Genomic DNA, 20585 nt, shown 5'->3' with positions numbered 1-20585 from the left:
ATGAGTTGAATTTGAATCACCTTATGAAATGATGAACCTGAGGGAGCAAAGTGATGGATTAACCAATTGGAAAAGATGTTTTAGATTATGCAAGTAAAAGGAATCTTCCTTTTGACAGAAGGGTTGAGACGACTACCTGGTTTGAGTTATGAACTTGTATTCTGGTGGAAACAGGAGTATAATTCGTTGTCACCGAAGGAAACAGCCGATTGAGAATTGTTTAAGGACTTGTTTAAAGAAAAGAATTATTCCTTCGGCATCTTATGATGGTAGAAAGCAGGAGTTTGCAAATGTGAGACAAGGAAAGCTGACGATCAATGAGTATTATAAAAAGTTCTCAGACTTGCCTCGTCCCATTCGAATATTGCTGCTATTTTGATTGAAGTGTTATATTGTTTTAGGCTGGGTGGCATAAGGCAGTGGTATTTTGGGTGACCACTACCCATTGTAATTCTTACTAGGAGTATACAAGATGTTGTTGAGCCTTGAGGACTCTGAGAACATGTTCAGCGAGAGTAAAGAAGAATGATAAAAGAATGGGAATCAAAAGAGGACGATAAAGTTAATGATTCGTCATATCAAGAATATAGAAAGATTCAGAGCTTCAAGAGAAGTGAAGCTAGAGCTAATTCTTCCAACTGAGGTTTTAATGCCATTGACCAGAGTCAAAGTGATAGATTTACTGGAAATTCCAGATTCAGAGTCAAGGTGACTCGAGTAAGGGAAATGTACCTTGTGCAGCAGGTACAAGACTAAACACTTTGGAAAGTGTGGAATCAGTGAATGTGTTTGTATAGACAGAAGGGATATAGAGTTATGAATTGTCCCTAGAATTAGTTATTACCCGACAGTTTCCTTGATACCACCAATATCAGTCCAGCATGTGTTTGGATCATTAGTTTGGGTTATATGAACTGTGGGTGCCAAGATGTTTGATAAGTTGAATGTTCAACCGAACAGACCACGAAAGGTGGATCCGGCTGACACATGAGGAATTGATGAGTAAGTCGTACAGGTTACTATAGGTAACTCCGGCTAATATGCTAGCATAACTAGTTGAGCTAGAGAATCAGCCGTACAAGTCATTCTAGTTGACTCTGGCTGATGTATTTCGTATTATGAATGATGTTGCCAAAGAAAGTGATGATGGAGCATGATTGAGGTGTTTATATGTAATTATCCCTGTGTGGAGTAAGATGGAAATGTAACACCTTCAGGAATTGTTGCTTACTTATCGAGACAACAGTGATTTATCTGTATTGCGGGCTGCAGACCGTAATATTTATAACTTATTTGTTGGATCTGTTAAGCAAGTAAACAAGTAGGTTACCTACATGAGTTGGTGTTATTCAAGGTGTTCAATAAAGGTGAAAGTTAAAGTTATGCCAGTGAATTTTATTTTGTGGGATATCGAGGAACTGAAAGTGATTTTAGGCACAGTTTAATGGCGTTAAATCATGACAAGATGGATTACTACGGGAACTTAATTACTTTCCATCGATTTGATTGATCAGAGATTACTTTGGTGGGCAGGCAAAGTGGATTGAGTTAGGCCGTTAACATTGCTGTGAGAGCAAAGAGATTGTTATCAGAAGATTACAAGGGTACTCATTTTATGTGGTACTACATAATGTTGCTCCTACTAATATGAAAAAAAAAAAAATGTAAAAAGGGATTGGACACTTTTTCAATGTTTTCCCCGAAAGTTTACCTGGATTGCCTTCAGGCAGAATGTGAAGATCAATATCGATTTGTTTCCAGGTATAAAATTTTATGTTAGAGATTAGTTCATGATGAGTTAAGAGAATTGGAAATTTAGTTGAAAGAATTGGTTGATAAAAGTTTCATTCAACCTAATACAACACTTTTGAGGAGCCCAGTTCGTTGGTGAAACTTGTACGAACGACGAATGTAACCAAACTAGGCGTGAGGGTTACGAGCCGGCTACTTATCAGTGAGTGGGCTTTTGTTTTCCGTATATACCTATATACATTTAAATTCCCAGAAATAGATTAAAAAGGATTAATTGATTTATGCCATGCACTTTATTATTATCACTTATGCATCATCACATGCATTAGTAGCGGCATACATTTATATATGTGTATTGGTGTTGTGGACGCACAGGTAAGTGCCAGGTAAGTGGTATTCATGTTTGTATTCAGTAGTAGCTTGAGATGCTTAGAAAGCTCATAATCTGCACCCCCGGTGTTAGTGCTCCCACCCAGAGTTAGGGGCATAGCCTTCACGTGTATGTTCACCTCCCGCACCGCATGCTCGCCTTGGATCCAAGTTAGGTGCACAGCCTGTCGTACATACCACATTAGGTGGTTCCGACTCGTAGGTGACCCGCGATTTATCGCACAGCTTCACGTGATCGTAGCACTAGAGCATATATATATATTACACCAAGCCTGTCGTACAGACCACGTTAGGTGGTTCCGACTCGTGTGCAGATTCAGTTATTGAGTTTGAGATTTGAGCTCTATATGCAGCCGTACAGGTCACGTTAGGTGACTCCCGGCTGCCAGATTATATGTTATTGTTATGAGTTATGCTTGAGCACTTACATTTATTATGAGATTCTGATGTGGCATATTCTCGAGCATGAATGGCATATTTTGGAGCATGATTGGCATATCTATACATACGCATATATGTTCATTTTCTGGGAAGTATACAGGTTTTACGGCGAGGGGTTAGAATGTATTTTGCTAAAGAGTTTTCAAAGAGCTTTGTTTTTGCCCACTCACGCTTTTGGTTTTGCGCCCCTCCAGGTTCAAGAATTGCAAAGGTGTGGTGACTACGAGGAAATTCAACGGTGTTCTGACAGAATGGACCAAATAAGGACTCACCTTCGGGTGTTTCATTTTAGAAGTTGTATATTTTAAAGCTTCCGAACTGTGCAAATGGTTACGTCACTCATAAGGTGAGTGGGCAATTCTTGAACTGTGCAAATGGTTCCGACTTGTTTCCTTGTAGTCACCACACCTTTGCAATTCTTGAACCTGGAGGGGCGCAAAACCAAAAGCGTGAGTGGGCAAAAACAAAGCTCTTTGAAAACTCTTTAGCAAAATACATTCTAACCCTTCGTCGTAAAACCTGTATACTTCCCAGAAAATGAACATATATGCGTATGTATAGATATGCCAATCATGCTCCAAAATATGCCATTCATGCTCGAGAATATGCCACATCAGAATCTCATAATAAATGTAAGTGCTCAAGCATAACTCATAACAATAACATATAATCTGGCAGCCGGGAGTCACCTAACGTGACTTGTACGGCTGCATATAGAGCTCAAATCTCAAACTCAATAACTGAATCTGCACACGAGTCGGAACCACCTAACGTGGTCTGTATGACAGGCTTGGTGTAATATATATATATGCTCTAGTGCTACGATCACGTGAAGCTGTGCGATAAATCGCGGGTCACCTACGAGTCGGAACCACCTAATGTGGTATGTACGACAGGCTGTGCACCTAACTTGGATCCAAGGCGAGCATGCGGTGCGGGAGGTGAACATACACGTGAAGGCTATGCCCCTAACTCTGGGCGGGAGCACTAACACCGGGGGTGCAGATTATGAGCTCTCTAAGCATCTCAAGCTACTACTGAATACAAACATGAATACCACTTACCTGGCACTGACCTGTGCGTCCACAGCACCAATACACATATATAAATGTATGCCGCTACTAATGCATGTGATGATGCATAAGTGATAATAATAAAGTGCATGGCATAAATCAATTAATCATTTTTAATCTATTTCTTGGAATTTAAATGTATATAGGTATATACGAAAAACAAAAGCCCACTCACTGATAAGTAGCCGGCTCGTAACCCTCACGCCTAGTTTGGTTACATTCGTCGTTCGTACAAGTTTCACCTATAACAGAATAATTATAAAATCATCAATTAAACGCACATACACAAACATTCGTCCATAACTTTCTCATACGTTGCTCAATTTGGGTGTATGAATATATCACGGTGATCTACACGACGTCACGAACACGTGACAATTTTCAGAACTCAATTTGGAGCTCTCACGTGCCCCCACGCGCCCTGTTCACGCGCTGCCCACGCGTGCGTCTTCTTCCTCGCGTCGCCGGACTGGTTTCGCCGGCGGTGGGTGTTTTGCCGGAATTTCTGGGTAAACTTCAAAGTGTCATAACTTCTTCATTTCTTAACCATTTTCGACGTACTATATATCAAAATGAAGGTATTGACGAGACGAACACATCCATACCTGCCTTGACCTCTAACTCGGTGTGGATTCACCAGAAAAAGCCCCGAAAGCTCCGGCCAAACTTTGAACTTGTCGTTCTCCGTGTTCCTACGTCCATTTTTCACGTAATTTATACCAAAATGAAGCCCTAATCATAATCTACCACGTTGGACTAGTGTTAGGGCCTAAGAACAATGGAATCAAACTTTTCCAAAAATACGAAAATTCGGCCGAACTTACAGTTCCTGATCCCGACGTCCAAATCCTTCAAACGAAGCACTCCGAGCTTCCTTAGGACCTCACCAAGCTTCCTACAAGCTTCAAAATCCCAAAAAACATCAAGTTTTACGTGTGCATGAACAGTGCACACGCACAGTGAAATTGAAATCCATGTTTTCCGAAGTGAAACTCACCTAAAATTGGTACCATCGTGTTCGTGTGGTCTTCAGGAGAACGATGGTAGTCTTAGATCCTTCGTTGGTATAGTTTTAGGGTGGTTTGTGGGTGGTCCGTGTGAGTTCGAAGGAGAGAGAGAGAGAACTGACAGAGTATATTTGGTAAGAATGCAAGATTTTTACGAATCCAAAAAGTCTCCAATATCCATTACTTGGAAGGATTTTAATATGAGGCAGCGAAGGTGGATTGAATTGTTTAATGAACATGATTGTACGACCAGGGTGATCGTAAAATTGTTATAGCTGATGCACTTGGTGAGAAGACTACGGTAAGAATTAATGTCTGGCACGCTTGCCAAGATTGTCTTCTTGTGGATTGGAAATCAACTGAAGTAAAGTTGAGAATGGAAGATTGAGAAGAAGTTATAATTGCTAATTTTCAAGTTAAGTCTTTTTAGTAAGGTCGTACTCAAGACTCAAATGGTTAACGAAGAAAATTAAGAATTAACCAAGGCAAAGAAAGAAGGGAAAAAGAAAGATTGCTGAGTTCGAGAATAGGATGGTTATGATTGAACTTGAAGTGATAGTTGATCAATGTACCAAGTCAGTACATTTACTCCAGTGTTGAGTAACAACCACAGTGCAACAGTACTTATATGTTTTATGGAGAAGAGATTTGGGTTACGGAACTGCTGAGTTTCTTAAGTATGTTAGTTGCGCAGTTTCCGATGTAACGCCATAAGGACCATGAAATGTGTCGAGTTTTGCTGATTTGTGGAAGAAATGCTTCTGGATAGAGAAGATTCGATCACGAAAGAGTTTTGGTAGGCCCTGAAACTATGGATGAGTCTTCTCAAGGTATTCAGGTGATTAAGTTTAACCTGAGAGTAGCCAGGAATGGCAAAAGAGATTAATAGTTGAACATGTCACTAATCGAGTGTTTAACGTAGATGATCTTATAATTTTGAAGTTTTCACTTTAGAAAAGTCTGATTCGGCTTGGAAAGGAAAGCAAATTAAGTCCTAAGTACATCGGACTTTATGTGATCATCGAAGAGTAGGTGAAGTTGCTTGAATTACTTCCAGAGTTATTGTAAGAGCATGATGTGTTTCATGATTCAACATTTTTAGAAATTTCATCACGAAAAGAAATAGTGAGATTTGGAAGGGAGACAACATAAGTCTTAAACACATCAGACCGTTTTTTTTTACCACTAAAGGAATCGATGAAGTTGCATACAAGTGGTGATGTCTTCAGAATTGGCTAAGGTGCATAATGTATTATATTTTGATGTGTTATCACTAGGTGGCAGATTTGTCACATGTAGTTCCGGTGCAACTATTGAGAATTAATCCGGATTAGACTGGTTGAGGAACCAAGGACGACTTTGGATGGGAAAAAGAATGTATTGAGAATTAAGACAGTGTAATTGGTAAAGAATTTGTGAGGAAAGCAGTCAGTGGAAGAAATTACGTGGGAGAAGGAGAATCGGATGAGAGAGATTTACCCGAAGCTATTGTATGAGTATAGATGATTTAGTTGGTTGTTGGAATTTCGGGGACGAAATTCTATAAGGAGGGAAGATTGTCACAACCCGTCCCAGAATTTTTAATTCCGAGGACGTGAAGTTACGAAGATGCCCTTAAACGGGACTAAGGGGCATAAAGTTGGCATTGGTTTTTACCTGAAGTTCCTAAACTAATGTTAATTGGAATATTCATTAGTTTTAGGGACTTAAATTTAAGACTTAGAACTAGGTTTATATGTTATAACTTGATGATTTGGGGATTGGGTAGGAACCCCACATCCCTCAAATCTCTCCCCCATTTCTGCATCTTGTCTCTCTCTCTCTCCTCCCTCACAAACCTCTCATTCTCTCTGTCAGTTCTCTCTCTCTCTCCTTCGAACTCACACGGACCACCCACAAACCACCCTAAAACTATACCAACGAAGGATCTAAGACTACCATCGTTCTCCTGAAGACCACACAAACATGATGGTACCAATTTCAGGTGAGTTTCACTTCGGAAAACATGGATTTCAATTTCACTGTGCGTGTGCACTGTTCATGCACACGTAAAACTTGATGTTTTTTGGGATTTTGAAGTTTGTAGGAAGCTTGGTGAGGTCCTAAGGAAGCTCGGAGTGCTTCGTTTGAAGGATTTGGACGTCGGGATCACGAACTGTAAGTTCGGCCGAATTTTCGTATTTTTGGAAAAGTTTGATTCCGTTGTTTTTAGGCCCTAAAACTAGTCCAACGTGGTAGATTATGATTAGGGCTTCATTTTGGTATAAATTACGTGAAAAATGGACGTAGGAACACGGAGAACGACAAGTTCAAAGTTTGGCCGGAGCTTTCGGGGCTTTTTCTGGTGAATCCACACCGAGTTAGAGGTCAAGGCAGGTATGGATGTGTTCGTCTCGTCAATACCTTCATTTTGATATATAGTACGTCGAAAATGGTTAAGAAATGAAGAAGTTATGACACTTTGAAGTTTACCCAGAAATTCCGGCAAAACACCCACCGCCGGCGAAACCAGTCCGGCGACGCGAGGAAGAAGACGCGCGCGTGGGCAGCGCGTGAACAGGGCGCGTGGGGGCGCGTGAGAGCTCCAAATTGAGTTCTGAAAATTGTCACGTGTGCGTGACGTCGTGTAGATCACCGTGGTATATTCATACACCCAAATTGAGCAACGTATGAGAAAGTTATGGACGAATGTTTGTGTATGTGCGTTTAATTGATGATTTTATAATTATTCTGTTATAGGTGAAACTTGTACGAACGACGAATGTAACCAAACTAGGCGTGAGGGTTACGAGCCGGCTACTTATCAGTGAGTGGGCTTTTGTTTTCCGTATATACCTATATACATTTAAATTCCCAGAAATAGATTAAAAAGGGTTAATTGATTTATGCCATGCACTTTATTATTATCACTTATGCATCATCACATGCATTAGTAGCGGCATACATTTATATATGTGTATTGGTGCTGTGGACGCACAGGTAAGTGTCAGGTAAGTGGTATTCATGTTTGTATTTAGTAGTAGCTTGAGATGCTTAGAGAGCTCATAATCTGCACCTCCGGTGTTAGTGCTCCCGCCCAGAGTTAGGGGCATAGCCTTCACGTGTATGTTCACCTCCCGCACTGCATGCTCGCCTTGGATCCAAGTTAGGTGCACAGCCTGTCGTACAGACCACATTAGGTGGTTCCGACTCGTAGGTGACCCGCGATTTATCGCACAGCTTCACGTGATCGTAGCACTAGAGCATATATATATATTACACCAAGCCTGTCGTACAGACCACGTTAGGTGGTTCCGACTCGTGTGCAGATTCAGTTATTGAGTTTGAGATTTGAGCTCTATATGCAGCCGTACAGGTCACGTTAGGTGACTCCCGGCTGCCAGATTATATGTTATTGTTATGAGTTATGCTTGAGCACTTACATTTATTATGAGATTCTGATGTGGCATATTCTCGAGCATGATTGGCATATCTATACATACGTATATATGTTCATTTTCTGGGAAGTATACAGGTTTTACAGCGAGGGGTTAGAATGTATTTTGCTAAAGAGTTTTCAAAGAGCTTTGTTTTTGCCTACTCACGCTTTTGGTTTTGCGCCCCTTCAGGTTCAAGAATTGCAAAGGTGTGGTGACTACGAGGAAATTCAACGGTGTTCTGACAGAATGGACCAAATAAGGACTCACCTTCGGGTGTTTCATTTTAGAAGTTGTATATTTTAAAGCTTCCGAACTGTGCAAATGGTTACGTCACTCTCACGTGACGGCCAGCATGCCCTCCTTCGGGACGGGGTGTGTCAGTTGGTATCAGACACACCCTGTCCCGAAGGAGGGCATGCTGGCCGTCACGTGAGAGTGACGTAACCATTTGCACAGTTCGGAAGCTTAAAATATACAACTTCTAAAATGAAACACCCGAAGGTGAGTCCTTATTTAGTCCATTCTGTCAGAACAACGATGAATTTCCTCGTAGTCACCACACCATCCACCTATAACAGAATAATTATAAAATCATCAATTAAACGCACATACACAAACATTCGTCCATAACTTTCTCATAAGTTGCTCAATTTGGGTGTATGAATATACCACGGTGATCTACACGACGTCACGAACACGTGACAATTTTCAGAACTCAATTTGGAGCTTTCACGCGCCCCCATGCGCCCTGTTCACGCGCTGCCCACGCGCGCGTCTTCTTCCTCGCGTCGCCGGACTGGTTTCGCCGGCGGTGGGTGTTTTGCCGGAATTTCTGGGTAAATTTCAAAGTGTCATAACTTCTTCATTTCTTAACCATTTTCGACGTACTATATATCAAAATGAAGGTATTGACGAGAAGAACACATCCATACCTGCCTTGACCTCTAACTCGGTGTGGATTCACCAGAAAAAGTCCCGAAAGCTCCGGCCAAACTTTGAACTTGTCGTTCTCCGTGTTCCTACGTCCATTTTTCACGTAATTTATACCAAAATGAAGCCCTAATCATAATCTACCACGTTGGACTAGTTTTAGGGCCTAAAAACAACGGAATCAAACTTTTCCAAAAATACTAAAATTCGGCCGAACTTACAGTTCGTGATCCCGACGTCCAAATCCTTCAAACGAAGCACTCCGAGCTTCCTTAGGACCTCACCAAGCTTCCTACAAGCTTCAAAATCCCAAAAAACATCAAGTTTTACGTGTGCATGAACAGTGCACACGCACAGTGAAATTGAAATCCATGTTTTCCGAAGTGAAACTCACCTGAAATTGGTACCATCGTGTTCGTGTGGTCTTCAGGAGAACGATGGTAGTCTTAGATCCTTCGTTGGTATAGTTTTAGGGTGGTTTGTGGGTGGTCCGTGTGAGTTCGAAGGAGAGAGAGAGAGAACTGACAGAGAGAATGAGAGGTTTGTGAGGGAGGAGAGAGAGAGAGACAAGATGCAGAAATGGGGGAGAGATTTGAGGGATGTGGGGTTCCTACCCAATCCCCAAATCATCAAGTTATAACATATAAACCTAGTTCTAAGTCTTAAATTTAAGTCCCTAAAACTAATGAAACTGACACACCCCGTCCCGAAGAAGGGCTTGCTGGCCGTCACGTGAGAGTGACGTAACCATTTTCATAGTACGGAAGCTTCAAAAATACAATTTCTAAGATGAAACACCCAAAGGTGAGTCCTAATTTTTGGCCATTCTGTCAGAACACCGTTGGATTCCTCGTAGCCACCAAGCTCTGATATCTTAAACCTGGAGGGGCGCAAAACAAAGTTGAGTGGGTCAGCAAAACAAACTTATTCAAAACCTTCTTTTCTCTTTGAATATACTAACCCCTCGCCGTAAAACAAGTATACTTCCCAGAAAATAAACATATATACGTATGTATAAATATGCCAAACATGCTCAAGGGTATATCATTCATGCTCAAGAATATGCCATGTCGGAAACTCATAATGAAATGTAAGTGCTCAAGCATAACTCATATCAATAACATATAATCTGGCAGCCGGGAGTCACCTAACGTGACCTGTACGGCTGCATATAGAGCTCCAATCTCAACTCAATAACTGAATCTGCACACGAGTCGGAACCACCTAATGTGGTCTGTACGACAGGACTGGGTGTAATATATACGCTCTAGTGCTACGATCATGTGAAGACTGTGCGAATAATCGCGGGTCACCTACGAGTCGGAACCACCTAATGTGGTCTGTACGACAAGCCTGTGCACCTACTTGGATCCAAGCTGAGCGTGTGGTACGGGTGAACATCACGTGAAGGACTCTGCCCCTCTCTGGGCGGGAGCACTAACACCGGGGGTGCAGATTATGAGCTCTCTAAGCATCTCAAGCTACTACCGAAAACAAACATGAATACCACTTACCTGGCACTTACCTGTGCGTCCACATCACCAAATACACATATATAAATATATGCCACTACTAATGCATGTGATGATAGTATTTCAATCGTATTCCAAACGTATTTCATACGTATATCAAATGTATTTCAAATGTAGCTTACCTGGGCCTCCTCAGCACCATGCAACAATATGCATAATTATGGTAATGCACATATTAAAATATGATGCATATATGACAGGATATTTAATTCGTATTTCTTTTAAAATACGTTTTCTGGGAAATACGTCAAGCATACGTATATATATATATACTGAAAAATAACTGCCCACTCACTGATAAGTAGCCGGCTCGTAACCCTCACGCCTAGTTTGGTTACATTCATCGTCCTTACAAGTTTCACCTATAAAAGAATAATTATAAAATCATCATTTAAACGCACACACAAACATTCGTCAATAACTTTTTCATACGTTGCTCAAATTGGGTGTGTGAATATACCACGGTGATCTACACGACGTCACGAACGCGTGACAATTTTTAGAACTCAATTTGGAGCTCTCACGCGCCCCCACGCGCCCTGTTCACGCGCTGCCCACGCGCGCGTCTTCTTCCTCGCGTCGCCGGACTGGTTTCGCCGGCGGTGGGTGTTTTGCCGGAATTTCTAGGTAAACTTTAAAGTGTCATAACTTCTTCATTTCTTAACCATTTTCGACGTACTTTATATCAAAATGAAGGTATTGACGAGACGAACACATCCATACCTGCCTCGACCCCTAAATCGCCGTGGATTCGCCGGAAAAATCCTCGAAAGCTCCGGCCAACTTTGACCACGGTGATCCCGACGTCCAAACTTCTCCAACGAAGTACTCCGAGGCTCCTTGGGACCTCACTAAGACATATACAAGCTTCAAAAGTCCAAAAACACGCTAGTTTAAGTTTGCATGAATAGTACCTAAATCGGATTACCTCGAATCGACATGAAAACGAAGGATTTCTCACCTGAAAATGGTATGGTTGCACTCGTACGAGCTTCACGAGTTCGTTGGTGTCCTTAGTTTCCTTGATCCATCAAGGTTTGGGTGATGTGTGTGTTGTCCGTACGTTTTCAGAAGGAAGAAGAAGAATGAATGGAGCTCAGGAGAGAGAGAGAAGTGACAGAAAAGAGACAGAGGGAGAGGAAAACACGGGAGAGTGAGAGACAGTGTGTGTGAGTGTGTGTGTGGTCCAACACATGCCACACCACACAAAACAATACTAAACGTAAATGTAGCGAACTAGGGGTAAAAGGATAAATTCACACGTACGTTTTTATAATCTCGGGACGGGATGTCACAAATATGCATGCCAAAAAATTACTATTTGTTGTTGTTCCCAACGAGTAACTAATAATCTTGTCATGCACAAAAAATGTAGCTATCATCCAATTTTTTGACGAATCATCTACTCTTATGATTTCATCTCCTAATAAATTGTAATTACAATTGAAATGACAAAAAATGATATATGAGTTAATATATTTGCGAGATCTGGTAGCACTTATCAATGAGGCCCCATCGATTAGTATTACACAAAAGAAATCAATTATAGACACTAATATAATTTGATATGCTCTTCATGGACAAACTTAGGATTTGCGATTCCAAGTTAGATTGGTTCAGAATCATGGTATCCTTTTCTATGACATAGGAAGGACTGTTGTACAAAATCTTCTTTTAAGTAATTGCTCCATAGATCCAACATCTATCTATATAAAGAAGAAATCATGTAACAAAGGAGATTCTCATTTGCACTAATGGTACTTTGAACTTGGAACGAGCACGAAGAAATTAATTATACTTCTTTATCTTTTGAGTTGTTTTGCCGGATCGGTCGCTCAAGACCTTTGGTTTCTATCCCGATCTGTAGTTGAAAATATTATAAAATTAGTATATGTCCCTCAATAATAGGAATTAAATTGGGAATTGAATTCATATGAATATATGTTGTGACAATAAAGCTGCAATTGAAATTGCTCATAATCTAGTTTAACATGATCGCAACAAACATGTTGAGGTGGATAAATATTTCATCAAAGAGAAATTGGAAGGTCTGATTGTTCAATTTTTGTGTGTGAAGTCGAAGAACCAATTAGCCGATATGCTAATAAAAGCAATTTTGAGCAACGCATTTTACAACCCATTTAGCAAGTCGGGCATCAACAACATATATGCACCAATTTTTTTTTTTTTATTTTAAAACAAACGATATTATCAACACTAAGAGATGGGAGAGTGGGCTAAGCCTCACAATGGATTAGCAATAATATGTGGTGAGAATTGAACCTAAGACTTTTCACTTTAGTGCAGCTTGACTTGTAGGATTAATTGTAATTAGTAATTAGTGGGTTACATTTCCTATTTAGGTTTCGTTTCCTACTTTAATTAGAATTAGGAGTTATTATTATTCTTGCTCTACAAGGCTTGTTGACTAAATATATACCTCCTTTGAGGGGATGAATCATATCAGAGAATTAACACATAAACCTAATTTTAGCAAGTGGTTAAATTTAGCGTAACTAGGCAATTCAACTAAAAGATCGAATAAGTTCTTCATTTGTAATTATAAACTTGGTACTACCCATGCGCAGACCATATAGCATATTGTACTAAACGTACAAGTTCATCATGTACATATTACGATATACACGTCCAGGGTATTAGATATTGTAGGCATTGATTTGGATGGTAATTCAAGTTATGCAGTGGGGTAAGAGGCTTCCATAGCAATGCCACAAAGACCTTCCTTTGCCTCAATACCTCTCTGCATTCTTATGTATCCTTCTTCACCCCATTCAGTGCCCCATGAGTTCTTCACCAACCAATACTTAGTCCCATCAGCACTGACTCCATAACCAACAGCGGTAACCCCATGATCAAGACTCGTTCCACAAGTTCCTGTAAAGACACCACTTGAATAGAATTGAAAATCGGAACCTCCAGCATCAATGGCAACAGAAATTGGCTGATTTGCAACAGCCTTCAGAAGGGCTTCTTCACTGTTTGCAGGCACATCTTCATGACCAGTTATTTTGGCTGCATGGTTGGCCTCCTTCTTGGTGTTGCAAGTACCATCAACACCAGTGTAAGGATAATTAGTCTCGGTACTAAGCCCATGGTTTTGATTAATGAATTGAAATGCATCATCCATCAAACCACCCTCACAACCTTGATCTACACCGCTTGTGTCACAGTCAACCAACTCTTGCTCAGACAAAGATATCAATTTACCAGTTGTAAGCTTAGTAATTCCTTCCATGGCTGCCACCGCTGAAAAAGCCCAACAACATCCTGCAAGTATTTTGTTGCAGTAAGATATTGTGTTTTTTTTTTTTGTTTTTTTGTTTTTTTGGCATAAATTAAGTAGTGGTTAATTTAATAGACATAGATTTGTGTAATATTGCAATTAAATCATAGTTAGAGTACTAGAAACCGTTTAATGAAGTTCTAAGTTATAAATAAAATTGATTACCACATTGGCCTTGGTCCTTGACTGGTGTCACGGCTCCTTTCTTTCTCCAATCTACAGTTGGTGGTGCAGTAACATTTTCATATTTGAAAGAAGTCGTCTTTGCGGAACATTCGTGCCCCATGAATCTATTTCTCGAGGCTTTGAATTCTTCATTCGTAAGGTCTGCAAATTGATTGACGCTCAATTTGTAAAGTTTGTTTGCATCATTGTTGGAAGATTCTAAGAACGCAACATTTTCCTTGAAAATATTGAAGCGCTTCTCCTTCTCGTTAATGTCAGAATATACACGTCCATAACGAGCCATCCATTGCTCGTATCTCCCGTACATTGATGCATCTTGGAGAGTGCGAGAAGTGGCTTGAGAAGACAAGGCTCCCAGCATGAAGATCAAAGCCAAAATAATACATTTGCAGTAGTACTGGTTGATGTACTCCATGGTGTAAAGCTAGTAACTGAAGCTACTGGGATTTGATGAAGTAAATGGATGGGAGAGAAGGTTATATCCAAATGGTAGACTGCTTCACAGTTTATATAGAGAAGAGAATGGCGGGCGTTGCTATCACCGTGTTCCAAAAGTTGATCTGCAATCTTCGTGCCCTGAAAAATGTTCTGATATAAACCTGGCTTTTATTTGTTTTTTTATTATTATTTTTTGTTAATTTGAAGTCACGATAAATTAGTAGCTAAACATATGTCCTTATGCGCTTACTTGTTCATATAGGTCAAAACAAATGTAACTTTGTTAATATGCAGAACTGATTAAGTTGGAAAAGTAGGCTCAAATTGTAAACCTCATTGTCATAACGCATGCAACTTTCTCCTTACTTAGACATGAATAAGCTAAGTGCCTTTTCTTAGAGCTGGCTTGCAATTGTGGTGTTTTTTAAAATAGAGCTTATTAAAAAAACCAAGAACATCAAATTTATTTAGTAAAATAAAAAAAGGCGTTTTTTTCTTAAAAATGATGTCAATGAGAATAGAAAAGCATAGAAAAGTAGCATTAAGTAGGATCTACCATGTTTCTAAAGCTCTTCTTTTTTTTCTTTCAAAGCATAGTAATCATTGTGCACTTAATAAAATTTTCAAATATCAAACATACTCCCCACATATTTTACCAAATTACAATTTTTAACCCCACATTATTCTTTTTTATAATAATTTATCGCATTAAATACCATAACACAGCAGAAGCAGTTTTTTTTTAAAATGCACAGCAATACCAAACTAGCCTGAAGATAGATAGGGGAAGAGGAATGAGAAATCCGCTCTTGCAATGTCCAATTTGCATCAATGATCCAAAAAACACAACGCAAACGGGTCAACTAACGCAAGAATAACTGGTGTGATATCATGTTAAAATTAGGCTCATGTGAGACGTTTCTAACATGGTTCTTTGCTTGTTTACATGGTGTACAACCCTTTGGAGAGTAGAAACTAGTACGTTAACATCTGCTAATTCTAATTACAATATGTAGCAGGACCTTCACCGATGAAAGTTGCAGTGCAGTCCTTTGAAATGTTCCGGTGACTAGCGTCGTAGTATCATTAACATTTCAATCCATTCCCTGTTCATTTCTGATGATCCATCAACAATGCTATGCTCCGAGATTATATCTATTCGTAAACTGTCGATGTTCAACGTTGCAAATTATACGTAGAAATTATGGGACGAAAGATCAGTCTTCCTAACACAACACACCCTTAAGTGACGCGAATTAAAAGAGCCACCATGATGAATACACATGTCATTACAAACATCAGAAGCCATGTGAAACAAGTAGTTTTGGATGTCTTTGAGTATATATCTGTCGCCCGTGTGGTGGCATGGCCAGTGCTTGTCAAGCTACTTTCAACAGCCTTCTCTGTGGAATCAAGTGCCTGCATACAAGCCATAACTAAGTTATGAGATCAACGTTTATGTCCTTCCATCAGCTATGAATTTACATCTGAGACACCAGAGAGTAAACAATTATAACAACTAGTTTCTTGAAGTAACATACATTTCTAATAAAAAATTTAATCAGTTCTCCTGTTACCACTTAAATTCCTCTGCAAATCTACTTGTTTTAGCCCCCGTGTCTTGGGGCCCGTTTGGTATCCTACCCAAATGTTTTCATCATTTCTAAAACCATTTCAAAACAAAAATTCAATATATATATATATATATTAGGGTAAATCTCAGTTTATTACCCTCAAGTTTTGTGGTTTTCAACATTTGGTACATCAAGTTTTTTTTCGTCCCAAAGTCATACCTAAAGTGTTAATTTTGGGACAATCTCATACATCCGTTAGTTAAACTGTTAAGTTTGTCGTTAACTGATAACGTGGTGCCCATGTGGACAATGATTGGGCACCACGTGTCATTAAAAAAAAAAAAAAACAGAACCTTTTGTCTTCCCCACCCTGACCCCCTCCCTTCTTCATCCCTTCTTTCCTCTGCACCTACCCCAACGTCTGCACATCCATCATTCCCCCTCCCTCTTCGACTCCACCCACTCAACCTTCATCCTCTTCGACGATCCCATTTCTCTGTCTGCAACCACTACCTTCCCCTACGTCCATATTGCCCCATTGTTCATCACTTTCCTTGCAGATTTGACAACCCCGTCTCTCCAGATTTGCGGTCGATTTTTCTTCCTTGCTTACTTGCTTCCTTGCTTCTTCCCAGGCCTCGTGTCCAAACCACATCCATTTCCCCGTTGATCCACTCCCATCCCATTCTCTGTCGTCTCCACCCCAATTTCATCTTCAATTCTCTTTCATAAATTCCATTCCTAGCCACACAAACATGGAGAAAGGAAGACCCATCCCCACCGTCGTCCAAGCAATTTTCTCCCTTCGCCGGAGACCTTGTCGCCTCCATCCTTGTCGCATTCATCCTTGATCTGAAATTATATCTTATTGCTTGAAACTTGTTGTGATTTTGGGTTGAAGTTTGCAGAGAGAGTAAGGTCGGTGATGGGAAGAGCTTCTGCAAATTGAAGTTGCGGAATCTACAAAGGAATTGAAGCTTGCTGCCGTAGGTCTAGGGCATGGGATGAGGTTGACAGTGGGTGGCTAGGGCCTGTGGGTAAGGTGGTTGCACAATGGGATTCTTGTAGTTGTTTTTAGGTTTCTATGGGGGCTACTGCTGGGGAAACCATTGGGGTGGGTCGCTTGGACTAAGAGGTGGTGGAAAACATCGAATGAGGCATGGAGATTTTGGAGCTGGATGGTGAGGGTGCGGATGGGGGCAAGGGGGTCGGAGAGCTCGGATCGGGTGTGGCGAAGGGAGGACTGGAGGGCAGCAACAGAAGATCGGACGGTGGAGAGGGCGTGATTGGCGTGATGGAGGGAAGAAAGCTGGGCGAGGAGGTTGGAGTGGCAGGAGAGGACCTCAGAGTAGAGAGAAGGAAGGATATAGGTTGCAGAGGAAAGAAGGGAGGAGGGGGTTGAGGGAGGTAGAAGACGGGCGGTTTTTTTTTTTTTTTTTTTTTTTTTTTTTTTAATTTTGAATTTTGAATTTTGAAATGTTGAAAACCACGAAACTTAAGGGTAGTAAATTGAGATTTACCCTATATATTAACACTTGTAAAGCTTGAATTACCTAGCCGAGCTCAAGCCTACCTTGAGTGTCTCGTAAAATGTTTTGAGCTACTCACAAGCTTTACAAGCTGAAGATGTCTGCTCAAGCTTGGTTTGTTTTTTAATCGAGTCGAATTAATTAGGCTTTGCTTGGTTCTTGCACAAGCCGAGCTTCAACGAGCCGAACTCAGTGCAAGCTCGAATTATTTCAAGCAACTTACAATCCTAGAAACAAATATATAGGCTCTGTTTGGCACACTGGAAAAGGCACCGGATAGTACTAATAATACGAAGTACAGTGTTTAGTATCTCTTTGGATTAAATAACCACCGAATTAAATAATCCGACCCCACCTTCTTTATCCAGCTGATACCCACTTAGTTATCCCGCCCAAAACCTCGGTATTATTTAGTCGGGTAGAACACACCTCTCTCGCTCTCTCCATCCCGCATCGCTTGCTCTCTAATCCAAATCCCAGGTTCTTCTCCTCCTCCTCCTTCTCTGTTCCACCCTCCTGCAACTTCTCCTCCTCCTCCTCCTTCTCTGTTCAACCCTCCTGCAACTTCTCCTCATCCTCCTTCTCTGATCACCGCAAACCCGCTCGCTCTACTACTCTCACATCACTTGCTCTCTCCTCTGAATCCAAGGTTCTTCCTCCACTTCTAAATCTGAGATTCTTCTTCCTCCTCCTTGTTCTACCCTCCTCCTATTTTCTTGCAATTTTTCTTCTTCTCTCTCTATTCTGCCCTCCTATTTTTCTTCCAACTTTTCTTTTTCAATCAGATTGAATCTAATTGTTGTTTTTCTCTCAAATTTTTGCAATTAATTTTATAAATTTTTAATTGCTAAAGAACACATCTCCCTTCTTTGGGTCATATCCTTCATAACCTTTCTACTTTTGCTGGGCTGAAAGGTGGGTTTTGCTGGGTTTCGTGTTGCTGCCTTTGTGGTGAGGTTTAGTTTAGGGGAGCAAATGGGAAAGAAGAAGAAGGGATAGAGAGGGAGGGAAGGGGGGTGCGGCGGAGAGATTGGGAACAAAAGAGATGATTTCAGTTTTTTTTTTTTTTTTTTTTTTTTTTTTTTTAAGTTTAATTCCTCCTATTCGGTATAATGCCAAACACAGTATAAATAAGACGATCATTAGTCCGATACTGCACCAAACGCGCGACTAATTTAGTCAGTACTATCCGGTGGCTATTTATCCTATCCAACAGAAATAGTTAGTACAGTCTGAGCTGCCAAACGAGGCCATAGTGTACAATATTGACCATGTTTGGCAGAAAAGGTTTGAAGTCTTTCTAGATTAAAAAAATACATGCGAAGTACTTCCTAGAAGAAGCACCTATTGTGTGCCTATTTTAGGACGCTTCTTTCAGAAAACAGTTCAAGTGCATTTTCAGAGAGTACTTGAGTATTATTAAAAAAAATTAATGTGCTTCTAATAATGTTTTTACTGAAAGTGGTTTAGAGCAAAAAGTCTTTTTAAAGAAGTAGTTTCAAACCTAGAGAGATATTAGGGTTTGCTTAGCAAAATGTGTTTGTGTTCCATCTTCTACTTCTAATTATAATAGGAAATAAAATTAAAATAGGAATCATATATCTCTAACAATAATAACAATGAATCAACATCCTACAAGTTAGCTTATGCTAACAATGTCCCTCAAATTGGTGCATGTGTGTTGCTAATGCTCGACTTGCCAAATAAGTTGTAAATTGCTTTACTCAAAATGTCAGTTGTAGATCTTTTATCAAATTATAGATTCATCACAAACTTAGAAGCAAATCTAAATTCTGTAACCAAAGCAGCCTCTAAACCGAAGAAGTTAACATACCATGTTTTTGTACCATATTTTTATACCACTTTAGGTGGCATTTGATGTGGATAGCCACATCATTTGAATTAATTAGATTTGTAAATTTAGTTCATTATTTACTAAACTAATAATTAAGAAAACTAATTAATTAAATGATGATTGTGATATACAAGGAGTCTTTCTCCTTCCTTTCCTTGGGTTTTGCAAATTTTTCAAATGATGTGGCTGTCCACATCAGATGCCACCTAAGATGGTATAAAAATGTGATCTAAAAACATAGTATGAATAACATTACTAATTCCTCTATACTTAGCTTATGCACTAAGTAGAGCGGCCACCTTTCACTTCTTACTTCATCATGTAAGCAAATCCCCTACACAACTTTAAAATAACAGAGATATGGATCGGATGTTAGTGATATTCCATGTCCATAGAAAACATAACCCATCAATGAAAATAATTACAATTAATTCTACAAGTCACGCCACCTAATGCTTCCAGTCAAATTGATCCACCTCTACTTTTTTTTTTTTTTTTTTTTTAAAACAAACAATATTATCTACACTAAGGCAAAATGAGTGGCGGATTTAACCTCACAATGGGCTAGCAATAATGTGAGTCAAATTCGCTTTTAACGAGAATCAAAGCTAAGACCTTTCACTTACATGTGAAGAGGAATAACACTATACCGCAATACTAAATGACAATCCACCTCTAATTACGCTCAAGATGACCACCTCTCTTTAAACTTGTTTGTACCCTATTTCACCAATCTGAAAACTACTGAGTATCGATCAACTTCATACCTTGAAGGACCCACTAAAGAATTTGTGCTAAGGAACCCATGTCGAAGCACAAGAGTTTCTCCCAAACCAGGATGTCAATCACAATGCGACACGTGGTGCGACATCAGAATAAACCTTCTAGAATCTTACATCGACCACAGATGAAAGCCGGAGACTCTTCTCAACTATAAAAGGAAACCATTCTCCTCAATTAATCCCTAATGCCATTATTGTACTTAAACTCGTCATTAGAACTCACTAATGATGATTATGCTTGAACCTATGTATTGTGTAAACTCTTCATTATTAATAAGAACTCCTATACCCTCGTGGACATAGCCCAACTTAGGGTGAGCCACGTACATCTTGTGTTTACTTCTTTATCTCTATCTCTTTACATATTATCCTT

The 20585-nt window shown here is 40.0% G+C and overlaps 1 protein-coding gene across 1 annotated transcript; it reads right to left on the bottom strand.

Annotated features, from left to right (window-relative positions):
• Positions 1-13202: 13202 nt before the first annotated feature.
• On the bottom strand, positions 13203-14449 carry LOC125480848 (senescence-specific cysteine protease SAG39-like). Its single transcript, XM_048592057.1, has 2 exons — positions 14014-14449; positions 13203-13832 (listed from the first exon to the last, which is right to left on the bottom strand). Exons 1-2 carry the CDS (start codon positions 14447-14449, stop codon positions 13240-13242), a joined length of 1029 nt encoding a protein of 342 aa, XP_048448014.1. The 3' UTR covers positions 13203-13239.
• Between the last annotated feature and the right edge of the window lie 6136 nt (positions 14450-20585).

Source organism: the organism of the source record quoted next, unplaced genomic scaffold, assembly GCF_019419815.1.
Source record: "Pyrus x bretschneideri cultivar Hongxiangsu unplaced genomic scaffold, Pyrus_bretschneideri_v1 Contig36, whole genome shotgun sequence".
Classification (NCBI taxonomy): Eukaryota; Viridiplantae; Streptophyta; class Magnoliopsida; order Rosales; family Rosaceae; genus Pyrus; species Pyrus x bretschneideri.
Note: the sequence above shows the minus strand (reverse complement) of the source record. Positions and strands in the feature narration are given on the sequence as shown.